Source organism: Oncorhynchus mykiss, chromosome 12 (assembly GCF_057628025.1).
Source record: "Oncorhynchus mykiss isolate SJ-2025 chromosome 12, ASM5762802v1, whole genome shotgun sequence".
NCBI classification, from domain to species: Eukaryota; Metazoa; Chordata; class Actinopteri; order Salmoniformes; family Salmonidae; genus Oncorhynchus; species Oncorhynchus mykiss.
In genome coordinates, this window is record NC_143033.1 from 71,438,827 (window position 1) to 71,454,104 (window position 15,278).

At 41.6% G+C, this 15,278-nt stretch overlaps 1 protein-coding gene across 1 annotated transcript; it reads left to right on the forward strand.

Moving 5' to 3' along the window:
- Nucleotides 1–11,940: 11,940 nt before the first annotated feature.
- On the forward strand, nt 11,941–14,484 carry LOC110538110 (keratin, type I cytoskeletal 50 kDa). The gene is made up of 7 exons (XM_021624709.3): nt 11,941–12,455; nt 12,901–12,983; nt 13,093–13,249; nt 13,405–13,566; nt 13,681–13,806; nt 13,922–14,142; nt 14,248–14,484. The coding sequence occupies exons 1-7, from the start codon at nt 11,988–11,990 to the stop codon at nt 14,369–14,371; spliced, it is 1,341 nt and encodes a 446-aa protein (XP_021480384.2). The 5' UTR covers nt 11,941–11,987; the 3' UTR covers nt 14,372–14,484.
- Nucleotides 14,485–15,278: the final 794 nt, after the last annotated feature.

A 15,278-nucleotide genomic window follows, 5' to 3' on the forward strand; every position in this document is an offset into this window, starting at 1 on the left:
CAGAAAAAACGTGTTTAGTGAGGTAGTAAGGCACTGTCTACACTACAGAGCTCAGGCCAGGAATGAACAGTGTTGGGGAAGCTACTCTGAAAATATACACTGAAAAGATATAAACGCGACATGCAACAATTTCAAAAGATTTTACTGAGATACTGCAGATCATATAAGGAAATCAGTCAATTAAAATAAATTCATTAGGCCCTTATCTATGGATTTCACATGACTGGGAACACAGATATGCATCTGTTGGTCACAGATACCTTTAAAAAAATAAGGTAGGGGCGTGGATCAGAAAACCAGTCAGTATGTGGTGTGACCAACATTTCCCTCATACAGCACGATACATCTCCTTCGCATAGAGTTGATCAGCCTGTTGATTGTGGACTGTGGAATGTTGTCCCACTCCCCACTCCTCTTCAAGTTAATGGATATTGGCGAGAACTGGATCACGCTGTCATACATGGGTGACATGTCTGGTGAGTAGACAGGCCATGGAAGAACTGGGAAATGTCAGCTTCCAGGAATTGTGTATAGGACCTTGCGACATGTGGCTGTGCATTATCATGCTGAAACATGAGGTGATGGCATCAGATGAAAGGCACGACAATGGGCCTCCGGGACCTCTTCACGGTATCCTTGCGCATTAGAATTGCCATCAATAAAATGCAATTGTCCGTAGCATATGCCTACTCATACGATAATGCAGGGTTTCCCCCTAGCACGACACGGTTGATTCATTATTAAGGCATCTTTACCTCAATGAAACATGGGACCGACACTTACCATGTTGCGTTTATATGTTTGTTCAATGTATTCAAATATATATAAATATTTTTTTTCGCTTGGGGGGGAAGTGTTGGCTCTGCATTTGGCCAATGACAGGCATTCCACATGTAATCCCACCCATATGTGAAAATCTACATTTCTACTTGTTTTTTAGTTTATATGCAAAAACGAGATAACTGAAAAATGGCTAGATTTTTGTTTTACAGTTTTTGTCCAACAATAAAACATTTATTAAAAAACAGGCAGTTCTCATTCATTCCTGCTCCATTTGAATGCAGAAAAGGACCTGTAACACTGCTGTAGATATACTTCTGCCATCTCCACTTCCCTTATGTAACACTGTCATCTGCACACTGCAGAGCTATCCACACACTCCACACTGCCACCATGTGTCACTGCAACACACTTCTGTCATTTCTCTCTACCACACTGGAGCTTTTAACATCATGCTCTCTACACTCAGAATTCTATCATATGCTGATATTTCCACCTACAAGATAATAACTGAGTTCTGTATGTGTAGATCCATTTTTTTTAAGGTTAGATACATACGATTTCAGGCAATTAAAAGCATAGTGATGTAAGGAAGTAGGAGTTGCATAGAATGATTGAGCAGTGACTTGAGCAACTTGTTCATTCATCAAAGGGCCGGGATGACATGAGGCAAGGCCAGAATGGGAAGAGATGAATGGGAGGGATTGTAAGCACCTGGAGGTGGCTCATCAAAATGTCCATGACTTTGTATGGAGTTGACTTTTGGTATGTAAAAGGCAGGATTAACAAATATGAACACACCCCTTACACACAGCTCAAAAGAACATAGGCACAAAAGCAGCCTGTGTGTGTTAATTACATGCCATTTATCACGTGCCATTCTTTCAGCCCCACACTCAAACAACATACAAGGAAGTAGCGGAGTTCTGTGCGGGTTAATGCGATTTAATGTGCATTGGAGGCTGCTCCTTATTACTGTTAAATAATGCTATTGTTCAACATGACCGTTCAAATGAGAATTTGAAACAGTTGCGTGACCTTGCCTGACGCCATATTGACACACACAAAAAGGATCAAGCTGAACTTGATGACAGTACAAGTCTTTGTGATGGAATATAGCATGGGAATGACGCTTCACATCAAGCGGCTTCGTTTGAAGTGACACCAGTGTCAAATGCAAACTAGTCAATGACAGACAGAAGTTAAAGATAAAACCTGTCTGTTCAGAATCTCTGTGGTGGGAGGTTTCTCTCTCTCTGCGCCTGTATAAACCTCAATCATGCCTGTGGTTTCATAGCCACTCCATTGTCAAAGGAGGACCAATGAACTGGGGATGATGATTCACTACTGCAGTTTGCTTGGTAGCACAATTGGGTGACTTTCAAGGAGATCTACAGTACCAGTCAAAAGTTTGGACACATCTACTCATTTAAAGGTTTTTCTTTATTTTAAAAATGTTCTCCATTGTAGAAAAACAGTGAATACATCAAAACAACATATGGATAACACGTATGGAATCATGTAGTAACCAAAAAAAAGTGTTAAACAAATCAAAGTCTATTTTATATTTGAGATTCTTCAAAGCAGCCACCCTTTGCCTTGATGGCAGCTTTGCACAATCTTGGCATTCTCTCAACCAGCTTCATGAGGAATGATTTTCCAACTGTCTTGAATGAATTCCCACATATGAGCACTTGTTGGCTGCTTTTCCTTCACTCTGCGGTCCAACTCAACCCAAACCATCTCAATTGGGTTGAGGTCGGGTGATCATCTTATTGGTGTCCTTTAGTAGTGGTTTCTTTAAAGCAATTTGACCATGAAGGCCTGATTCACGCAGTCTCCTCTGAAGAGTTGATGTTGAGATGTGTCTGTTACTTGAACTCTGTGAGGTATAATTTATTTGTGCTGCAATCTAAGGTGCAGTTAACTATAATGAACTTATCCTCTGCAGCAGAGGTAACTCTGGGTCTTCCTGTCCTGTGGCGGTCCTCATGAGAGCCAGTTTCTTCATAGCGCTTGAGGGTTTTGGCAACTGCACTTGAAGAAACTTGAAAGTACTGATGGACTGTCATTTCTCTTCGCTTATTTGAGCTGTTCTTACCATAATATGGACTTGGTCTTTTACCAAATAGGGCATTCTTCTGTATACCAACCCTACTTTGTCACAACACAACTGAATGGCTCAAATGCATTAAGAAGGAAAATAAAGTCCACAAATTAACTTTTAACAAGGCACACCTTTTAATGTAAATGCATTCCAGGTGACTAATTCATGAAGCTGGTTGAGAGAATACCAAGTGTGCAAAGCTGTCATCAAGCCAAAAGGCTGGCTACTTTGGAGAATCTCAAATCTCAAATATATTTTTATATGTTTAACACTTTTTTGGTTACTTCATGAGTCCATGTGTTATTTCATTGTTTTGATGTCTTCACTATTATTCTATAATGTAGAAAATTGTAAAAATGAAGAAAACCCCTTGAATGAGTAGGTGTATCCAAACCTTTGACTGGTACTGTACATGAGCTATCGCAAACTCACACACTAATGGTAAGGATGTCTGTAGGGTTAGAGCTATTCTTTTGTCCAATACATGTTCTTTATTACAACTTGTGAATTAGTTGTGCAGACTGGTGCAGCTTCCCACTTCCGTGTGTTTATGCTGTGCCAGCACAGAAGTGATTTTATTGAAAATAATTACGCATCATGGACAGACATGATTTGATTATTGGTGATCCTCAAGGCTCTGTATTGGGGCCTGCTAAATTCACTTTTAACATTTGCAATCCCTGGTTAAGGTTTGGTATGTTAAACCAAACTTCTCAGGCTTCATTCTCAAAAAGGCAATCATGATGTAGGTAAATCCCGGAGAGAGAGGTTCACTACTGTTTTAACTGTTATCCCAAATAGTTGCACATGGACTGAGGACAATGGACTGGGGACATTTTGATATCAGATGCCAAATAGTCTACTCAACCATGATACTGTAATTGTTCAAATCATAAAAGACCAGAGATGGTCTTCTTTATCATTGCTCTAGTAAATCTTATCAGCAATCCAAGTTGCCATGGACCAGCAAAAAATGTCCCCTCTCCCTCATACACACACAAACTCTCTCTCTCTCTCTTTGTATGTGTGTGTGAACCAACCCTTGTGTATGGGTGTACCATTGTGGACATGCTGTTTTATGTGTTCATTTTTAGATTAGATGTAGACCAGGGTTAGCTGATCTGTTTTTGTAGGATCCCTAGCTGTGCCTTCTGTGGGAAGAGATAGCTTGTCCTTAAAGCTCACCCATCTGTTTTTCTTATCTGCGGGGTGAAAAGCATCTGGCTCTCGCTTTGATTGCTTGCACAACGCTGTGGGCGGATGAATTCGCCATGCATGCACAAATAAAAAGCAGCAGAAATCTGCTGTAGAGCGTGGAAAGGTCAGGTATTGCATACATTCCTTCATTAAACCGACCGTGTCAGTTACAATGCTCCATCGACTGTGTGTCACCAGTTCTTGCCCCATCCGGACTTCAAAAGTTGTTTTACTTCATCTAGAGGCACGTTGCCAAAGCTTGCAAGGCTCTAAGCATGCAAATGCTAAATGCCACCCAGTTAAGCCTGAGGCAAGAGGAAGTAGCGTAAAGTTTTGTTTGGATTACTGCCAGAAATCAAAATAAAGACAAGCGCCTACTTTAAAAGGTTAAGGCTTGTTGTGGCATGATCAGATTGAAATAAATAGACATCAAATAGTATCACTTGGCTTTTGAGAAACGCGGGGTTAATCACATTTTACACTGCTTCACCTGTTCTCATTAATCGACATAAGATATACAGGTTGGTCATAAGTAGGGAAGGCTAGGACAGGAAGTGGTTTACAGGTTTTCATGAATGTGCAACAGTATGTGATGAGGGCTGGGATGCAGCCATAGAGTCGACATTCAGACTACTGGGAATCACAGGTTAACAACCACTTCTCTTATCTCAGTAAGACCCAACCCTCCCTCCCACTCAGTCTCCCGACCCATACCTCCCATTAGTCACTCCCAACGTCATTTATTCTTAAGACTCTCTTACCAAATTGGTATCTTGCGAAACATGTGTGTACATGTTGTTCTGATTTGTGGCATAGGGCAATAACTGTGCATGGCTGTAATTCGTTTCATTACACACAGCTGTAAAATGATGTAGAAGCGGTTAACAGACAAATCATCTATTAATTCAGTGGTTCATCAAACAACTCAACTCCTTGCTATGGGATCAAGTGCTGCAGCTTCTTTTCGGCGGAAGGTTGGGCTTGATTGCTTCACTTGCTAGGACCTTTGTTACATGGAATATTGCTGAATCCAAGATGGGGGAAAGACTGGGCTTAATCAAATGGGACTGTTGGCATCACACTGCCTGTATTCATATTTCACAACATCTCAATCGCGTTTATATTTGTTCACTCCTTTTAGACCAGTTTCCACTGTACCATTAGTGTCAAAATCGTATTGTTCGTTCCAAGGTAAAAGTGTCAAGTTAATTCTACACTTTAGTTACTTAGATGGAAGTGATAAGGGGATCATGCATGACATTTCCTTATATGGTAAAAATCCCCCTTTCCAAAACTGCAAGGAGCTCACAGAGAAAGCCCACGCCTGATGAACATCTTGCAAATGAATGAGGATCATAGCTTTCACCTGGATTCACCTGGTCAGTCTATGTGATGGGAAAGAGCAGGTTTTCCTAACAATACTGTCAACAAGGCAGGTCCTACAGACCCTGGTTTTGTCACACCTAGACAACTGTTCAGTATTGTGGTCAGGTGACACAAAGAGGGACTTAGGAACATTTCAGTTGGCTCAGAACAGCGCAGCACTGCTGGCCCTTAAAGGTACACGGAGAGCTAACATTAATGACATGCATGTCAATCTCTCATGGCTCAAAGTGGAAGAGAGATTGACGTCATCACTACTTGTTTTTGTAAGAAGTGTTGACAAGCCTGAATCTACAGAGCTGTCTGTTTAAACTACTAGCAGACAGCTCGGACACCCATGCATACCCCACAAGACATGCCACCAGAGGTCTCTTCACAATCGCCAAGTCCAGAACAGACTATGGGAGGTGCACAGTACTACATAAAGCCATGACTACATGGAACTCTATTCCACATCAGGTAACTGATGCAAGCAGTGGAATCAGATTTAAAAAAAACAGGTAAAAAATACACTTTTTGGAACATCGGGGACTGTAAAGAGACACACAAAGGTGCAGATACACGCATACATTGTAATATTTGTTGTAATAGTTGTATGGTGGTATTATACATTTTGTATTGCAGATATGTAGTGGTATAACAATGTTATATGATGTACTGTTTTATATTTTGTTTTATATGTAATGTAAGTGCTTTAATGTGTTTGGGCCCCAGGAAGAGAAGCTGCTGCCAGGGATCCCTAATAAATACAAATACAAATATTATAATACTGCATTCAATAGCGCAGTCAAGTAGCAAGGCCCTTAAACTGGCAAACGCCGACACCATTGTGCCTGCTGGGATGGTATGAATTGATGGGGTGGAATCAGAGAAAGGCTTGTGGAAAACAAATGGCTGCATAGGCAAATAGGCATGTGGTGCCTTTGCAAATAGGGATCCAATTTGACTTGAAAATAGGGTGTGTCACAGTTTTTATCAGTGGCATGAGTCGGGGGGGGGGGAAAGCTAGCTCTCTCGTTCTTTCTCTGTGGAACCATAAAGGGAAATTCATGCATTACAGATTGGTTAATATGTCAAAGAGAGAGGCTCCAGACTGCTTATCTAACCAGAGCCACCATGCAATGATTTATGACAGAAACGCCTCTTTCTTCATACAAACCAGCATTGTCACTGAGGCGGAGCGTTTCAAAATGCTTGGATTATCTGCACTGATGTTAACATGATGAAATGTAATCCAATCTGGGTTTGTTGAACACTCTACTCTGTAATTAGGATGTGTTCAAGAGTTGTAGTCAATTTGTAGTGGGGATCAACACTGATTGTTAGCTCTGAAGTCATTCATTCGCACCAGTTTTTGGATGGAACACCAGCACGTTTGTGCATCCTCTGTAGTTTTATGGCTCTACACTTGGTCTTATTACTAGACAGAGTGATGTGGATTCCAACAACAGCTTATTGGGTACATTTGCATGAAATCATTTCAGCGATGTTTATCTACATTGTTTCAAATGGAATTCCGTAATTAGGTGAATTACTCTAAAAGTTGTAGCTATTCAATAAATGTATAAGTATTGATATTGTGAATGTCCCTTTGTGTGATTAGACCTTTAGTATTGTATCCTTTTATAATTAGTCTACTATCTGGACTAGTTTAGCCTGACAGCAGTTTGCTTGAGGCCCCATGCACAGCGTTTCCCTGTCACTGATTTAATAGCACTTCGGTCGTTAGTGTCCATTCTTAGTCTAGATGGGAGTGGGGATGGGTGTGGCAGAGAAGGTTGAGAAGGGCAAAGGTTACTGTGTAGGCAACATGTCCAGAAAGGGTCAGAAAGTTACATTTTCTATCTTTGGGACTGGGTCAATCTGCTGTGGAGAAACTAGCCATTTAATGTACAAATTAGTACATTGGACTGAACATTGTACTGTACCTTGTAATGTGTTTTTCTATATCGTTATGTTTGGCATGTTTTCTATACCTCTATACCGATTCCAAGGAACATTTACTTATGGACACTAATTTAAAGCAATAATAATGGAAATTAATCCATACTATTATTGTACTTTATTCTAAAAAGCTCCAGAGAGGGATTTTACACTGCTTTCGGGCATCAGTTTATGTAACCTAATGGAGGCCAGCTTTTTGCTGCACAAAATGTCTGTCAACGAGTGAAAATTAACTTGTGGGTTCAGAGGCCTACTTTACCCTTCCCTGCAAGATAGCTACGGCTCCAGACTTACTGCCTGCAGCTCTTTACCCTTCAACTAAGGATTACTATGACAGGGCTGAGGAAGCTTAGGCATCTTGGTTGACCTAGCTGTCACTCAAGAGATCAGTGGTAAAACCCTGAGTGTGCTCAGACTCCTTCCTTTTAAATATTCCTTTTCAAACCCTTTAAGGCAAATAACTCCAGATTGCATGTTCCGAGCACATAGGCTAGTTCTTTAAATCAGCCAAGTCAGCGAATGTTTGAGATAGTTTCTGACAGGGCCAGGTGCCTTGCGCTGTTTGTATATAGTGTTTTAATGTTGAGATAGGTTAAAGTAAGAACGAAGACTTGAGATTGGTTAGTCGTTTCAACCGATAGATTTCTCCATTCTCTGAGGGACGGGTGTTGACACATAGGTGTGGCATGTCAATGTTTAACCCACAAGATTTAAAGATTATAAAGGCTTATTTGTGTTACTAGGAAACTAGGAGTGACTGATAGTGACTACAGAAGTGATTTATTGGTAACAACTACTGTTGCATTTAGTTTTATAAGTTCCTCTTATAGTGACACACCTCACAAGCTAGATCTAGCAGGCCCACCATTAACCTGTTAGGTACAGTGAGGGAAAAAACTTATTTGATCCCCTGCTGATTTTGTACGTTTGCCCACTGACAAAGAACTGATCAACTGTTGTCACCTTCTCACCAAGATGCTTGGCGATGGTCTTGTAGCCCATTCCAACCTTGTGTAGGTCTACAATCTTGTCCCTGACATCTTTGGAGAGCTCTTTGGACTTGGCCATGGTGGAGAGTTTGGAATCTGATTGATTGATTGCTTCTGTGGACAGGTGTCTTTTATACAGGTAACAAGCTGAGATTAGGAGCACTCCCTTTAAGAGTGTGCTCCTAATATCAGCTCGTTACCTGTATAAAAGACACCTGGGAGCCAGAAATCCTTCTAATTGAGAGGGGGTCAAATACTTCTTTCCCTCATTAAAATGCAAATCAATTTATAACATTTTTGACATGCATTTTTCTGGATTTTTTTTAGTTGTTATTCTGTCTCTCACTGTTCAAATAAACCTACCATTAAAATTATAGACTGATCATTTCTTTGTCAGTGGGCAAACATACAAAATCAGCAAGGGATCAAATACTTTTCCCCTCACTGTATGTTGCCTTTCACTCAGTCACACTGCATTCGTAATGAATAAATTCCTTAGCACATGCTTGAATTGTTCCCATCCCCATAGCTTATATAAAGGATCATGAGAGCTTTAAAATAGTTGTAGGCTATACCTTACCTATAAGTACAGCCACTGTATGTCATGGCTCTATGTGAGGAGATGAAAGGATCAAACAAAAGGCACCTGTCACGCCCTGACCGTAGATTGCTTTGTATGTTTCTATTTTTTGTTTGGTCAGGGTGTGATGTGGGTGGGCATTCTATGTTGTATGTCTAGGTGTTGTGTTTCTATGTTTAGGCCTGGTATGGTTCCCAATCAGAGGCAGCTGGTTATTGTTGTCTCTGATTGAGAATCATACTTAGGCAGCCTGTTTTCCCACTATGGGTGTGGGTAGTTGTTTTCTGTTGTGTGTCTGCACCAGCCAGAACTGTTTCGGTTGTTCTCTTTGTTATTACTGTGTTCATTAAATCAATATATCAATACCACTCTGCACCTTGGTCCTCTCCTTCCAACAGCCATTACAGCACCCTTTTCAATTACTGGCCATAAAGACTGCAATATGGAATGTTTTAGATGTTTTCATGTGTTGCTGACAGTGGTGTAAAGTAACTAAGTAAAAATACGTTGCGGTACTACTTAAGTAGTTTTTTGGGGTATATGTACTTTACTATTTACTCCACTACATTCCTAAAGAAAATATGTACTTTTTACTCCCATACACTTCCCTTGACACCCAAAAGTACTTGTTACATTTTGAATTCTCAGGCAGGACAGCAATATGGTACAATTCATGCACCTATCAATATAACGTCTTGTCATCCCTCCTGCCTCTGATCTGGCACACTCACTAAACTCAAACACTGTGTTTGTAAATTATGTCTGACTGTTGGAATGTGCCCCTGGCTGTCCGTAGACAGCTTAATACAGGCGTTTGCAAGCTTTATGCCTGGAAGAGGCATGTATTACACCACTGGTTGTTAAAAGACAATAACCTTCACCCTCATTCACCTTTCTCTCAGTCCCAAGTGTTTTCTCGCTTGGCCTGAAACACTAAGTGCATTTTAACATGCAGAGACCCAGCCAGGTGACAGGAGAGATGCATTGCTGTGACACATACACAACACAATACACAACCAAAACAATGAAGGACTAAGTAAAAACATGTTTGTGAATAATGTAACACACTGAATGCATTTATGGTATGACAGAGAATGGAGCTTATAGGTCAGTTGCAGTTAGTGGGGGAAATGTGATTTTGGTGTTTGCACTGTTCTACCATCAGTTACCATCAGACTCATTAAATGTTAGCCATGGTAAAGCAACAAGATGCAGCAACAGATGAGGCTTAGAGAGAGAAGACAGAGAAAATATTGTTTCAGCAGGACAAAGTGACAATTCTTTGTCTGAGAGGGATCCTGCTGGACGAATCGTAAAAGAGACTTTATTTACACATAACATCTAGAGAGGGTTTGTTTAAACAACTTCTATTGCGGATGATAAATGAAGAGGCCTGTATGGGGCTGGGGGCCAATCTTGCGGGGCCACAGGTTGGACAGGTTTTTGTACAAGCAGAAACCTGCAGCGGTCCACAAACAAACTAATCAGATGAAACCGTGGATGAGATATGGGTTCAATCAGTGTACATAGAATTATACGTGTGAATTATAAGTGTTACGACAATTATATACAAACCCTGTAATCAAAGAGACTAAAGAATAATTATCTTGCGGTGATAAACATATTTTGATGTTTTTTTTTAATCAATGATAGCGACTTAATGGATTCCTAAAGTGTTACTGTAGCTTGTTACAAAGCAGGGCACAATGGAAACATTCAAGATGGCAAGACAGGTAGAGGATGGCACGTACCGGTAAATAACATATTTACATGCCCCAGAGATTCAACAGCTGATGATGAGAACAGGCAAGTATCATCTTGTCTTACATTTTTTTAGGTGTAAGGGCTTTATCTAATGCTTCACATCAAGTTTTGGCTTTGCTCCTCCCTCGCTAATGATTTTAGGTGCACTTGAGGCTGTTAGCAACGCAATATTGTTAGCTTATAACCACACATGCATTGGTAGAATTTTAACTTTAAAGATGGTGAAAGGTAGCTCAGTAGCTCAAGGCTTGAGCTGTGGTATGTTTTCCTATTCAGACAGACACAGGTTACAAACAACAAATCAAAACGTATAAATGGCATTAATAAGACCCAATAGTGTGGCTTAATTTCATTCCAAATTCTTAAGAACTTATAGATTGATTATTAAGTGAGTGTAACAAAAACTCATGCTATCTTAGACTGGATCGGCTTTTGATTCATTTGTTTATTAGGGAAAAACACCAATTCAATTAAATCCATGCACTGTTATCATTGTTGATTCAAGGTTATACAGCGCTGAAGTGTGATTCTGCAGGCAATGAATAGTGTGTGTTGTTGACCAAAGAACTGGTTTACGTCGTAATCCCGGTGTGCACAATGCAAAGCTGCTGCCAGTGAATCCAGGGCACCACATTCCTTCATGAAAGGCTGAGTTGTAAGCAGTTGTTAAAAGTTTGCATGGAGATGGCCTTGACTCAATGAGTTATCTTTAGCCAGTCCACACACACTTCTCACCCTTAGTGTCTTACTGGCACAGCTAGGGTGCCTTGTGTAATCAGGGGGAAGTTACTCTTTAACCAAGGCGCAATCTCCACTACACTTTTGTTTGTTCTAAATTGTGTTTTAAGTCAAATTGTATTAAAGATGAAATTTCAATGGTTTAGTGTGTTTTAATCCTGAGTACATTATTAAACATGTGCTCTGCAGACTGATACTCTCTGACGAGCAGAAATACATGACAATTGATAAGAAATGACATCTCAGAACACGCTGCCCTTTGCCACACCCACAAGCAATTGACAGATTGAGTCTGTCATGCCTGTGTGCGCTCATTTGCTTTTTATGACTTGAATAGGAGACTTTGGGGAGGTGTTTCTCCCACGCCTTTCATTATCTTTTCCCTCCCACCTCTACCCCCCCCCCCCCCCCCCCCCGTGAAGTTGTATAAAACAACTAGCCCTTCTCCTCCACTCTTCACTAAGTCCACTCCAGCTAGAGCAGTAAGACCGCAGACTCAATCAACATGTCCTTCTCCAGCAGCAGCTTCATGTCATCTGGTGGATCCATGAGGGGAGCACCTATGGGCTTCTCTCGCCTCTCCATGTCTGGAGGTGGCAGCATGGGAGGTGGCAGCCGCATCAGCGGCACGAGGGCCGGCAGCGTGTACGGGGGTGCAGGTGGCTCCGGGGTCCGGATCTCCAGTTCCAGTGCATCCAGGTCCTTCTCTGCTGGTGGTGGTTTTGGTATGGGTGGTGGTGGAGGTGGCTTCAACCTGTCTGATGGCCTGGACCTGCACGTGTCTGCCAACGAGAAGGCCACCATGCAGAACCTGAACGACCGTCTGGCCACTTACCTGGACAAGGTCCGCTCCCTGGAGACGGCCAACGCTGATCTGGAGCACAAGATCCACATGTTCCTGGAGGCCAAGACCTCCCCCACTGGTCGTGACTACAGTGACTTCCATCTCTCTATCACCGAACTCCAAGGCAAGGTATGTCAGTCAACTCGTTTAAAACTGCAGTACACCATTATGACTACTTTTACCACTTGTTTAATAAAGGCTGGGTTTTACGGCCACTGATAGCTGTTACCTTACTATTGTGGAAGAGGAAGGGGGGTGCCAGTTACTCCAAGGCACAAAATAAACACCACTACTTAGTAAGCCTTCACCAGTTACCCAATAATATCCAGGACAATATCATAAATCTAGTTAATGGCCATTACCGTGTTGATGTTCTTAAATGTAGCTTTATCATTAATACCATTGTGCACTGTGAATGCAGTGTACGTATCCCCAGGGTCATTGATCTCTGGTCCAATGTCAGACACACTAACACACCCAAAACAGCCTCAAAATCAGATCAAGTTTATAGCGCCATTCATTTAATCACTCCAGACAAAACTGTTCAACTCCAAAACGTAATTTTCTCTTTCAGATCCAGGATGCCACACGCATCAACAGTGGAATCTACCTCAGCATTGACAACGCCAAGCTGGCAGCAGATGACTTCAGGGTCAAGTGGGTGACATCATGAATGATCACAATAAATGTGCATCATTCCATACTGTCTTCAGTAGACAGAGTATAACTTTAGTCCAGTAAACAAAGCTGTTTTGATTTTGCTTAGGTATGAGAACGAGCTGTCCATGAGGCAGTCAGTGGAGGCCGACATCAGTGGCCTGAGGAGGGTGCTGGATGACCTGACCATGGCCAGATCTGACCTGGAGATGCAGATTGAGGGCCTGAGAGAGGAGTTGATCTTCCTCAAGAAGAACCACGAGGAGGTGAGTCTGAGTGACTTCAGATTTAGTCATACAGAAGTAATTGCCAAGCTTCATGACGATTTGTCATCAGTTGATTGGGGAGGGGAAACGTCATTGTCATGCATAATGAGTAATGCATGACTGAGGTTGACCCAGACTATCCATGATTCCTTTAGGAGCTGTTGTCCATGCGTGCCCAGATGAGCGGCCAGGTCCATGTGGAGGTTGACGCTGCACCACAGGAAGACCTCAGCAAAGTCATGGCTGAGATTCGCGAACACTACGAGGCTGTCGCTGCCAAGAACAACAGAGAACTGGAGGGCTGGTTCCACGCCAAGGTAATACTGTTTCTCGTTATAAAAATGATTCCATAATTTAGGTCCATGATGTCAAATGTCCCATCAATTGAATTGTTCATGTAAAAACATTATTTTGGATGGTGTTTCCCACAGACCGAGGCGCTGAATAAGGAGGTCGCAATCAGCACAGAAGTTATCCAAACGTCCAGATCTGAAATCTCAGAAGTCAAACGCACACTGCAGAGTCTTGAAATCGAACTGCAATCACAAATAAGCATGGTAAGACTGTTCAGAAATCAACCAAAATTATTTTGTTTCAATGTCTGCCACCCATCAATGAATTTGCTCAACTACTTCCTGATGTTTTGTTTTACTCTTCATTTCTCTCCAATAGAAATCATCCATGGAAAATAACCTCGCAGAGACAAAGAACCGTTACTCCATGCAGCTGTCGGGTTATCAGATGCAGGTGACTAGCTTGGAGGAACAGTTGGTGAATCTCAGGGCTGAGCTGGAACGACAAGGACACGAATACCGGATGCTGCTGGATATCAAGACCAGACTGGAGATGGAGATCGCCGAGTACAGGAGACTGCTGGATGGAGAGGCTAGCAGGTGAGCTTTGAGTCTCATGCCTCGTGTTTCAAATGGCATAGACATACAGTCAAATTTGCCTCAGAATGATGGAACCTAACAACATAGTTTTTTTTGCTCTTTTAGCATGTCATCCTCATCCTCGTCCACAACAACACGCAAGGTGGTGACTATTGTGGAGGAAATGGTGGACGGCAAGGTGGTCAGCTCTACCAGTTCCTCTGCCGGGACACTGGTTGTGTCCCCGTGAGAAACATCTTGAACCAGAAATGTCACAACAAAGAACACCATATCTCTGATGACTACTGTCAAACTTTCTCAAAGAGATTAAGAAATAAACGTGCTCTGAAGTCTTGAAACTGACTTTTCGTGTCTTGGCATTGTCTACTTCACATCAACTCAATACACATTTCCTGAGCATTACCTGTTAATCTAACTCTGGTAGCCTTTCCTTTTGATTTCGTGTTTAACACTGACAGTTAATTAGGCTGTATGGAAAAAAAATACACTCTTTCCCTTGCAAAATAACATCAACTTGATAAATGTTTTACCAAATATTGGAAACTCAGCAAGAGGATGTTGCATGCACCATGTAAATACATAGTGGGTCAACGTCCACAACAACTAAGAGTGTTGAAGCGCAAGGCTAAACTTCTCAGCTGTTTTGGTCCCGTAGCTACCCCTTTGTAGCAGCGTGAAGTTCACCCGTGGACATGCGCAGATACTCTGTGTGACTGTGTAAGAGCAAAGTATTGCATCACGCTCATCTCATTATCTACGGTGCTGTTTGTTGCAACATCCTCTCGCTATCTTTACCTTTAATTGCACGCACAATACATGCATTATAAGCTAAGCCCTTATCATAGGCTATTAAAGCCCTTTGTACCCTATAAAAGGCCTCACCCCATAAACGTAGAATAATGATGTCTACACTGCAGTTAACAATGTAATATGTCTGCTTACTCCATAATTAACCTTTTGTTGACACACTATAAAGCCATGGGACACTAAATAAACAGATTATATGTGGCCAATTGAAAGTCAAACAAATAATGTAAACATAGTAATCAGTTGTTAAGTCTAATTGCAGTCTTATTGATGATGACCTTTGTCCATTTAACCCAGTTGGCCATTTAATGGTGTGTGCATTCAACAAC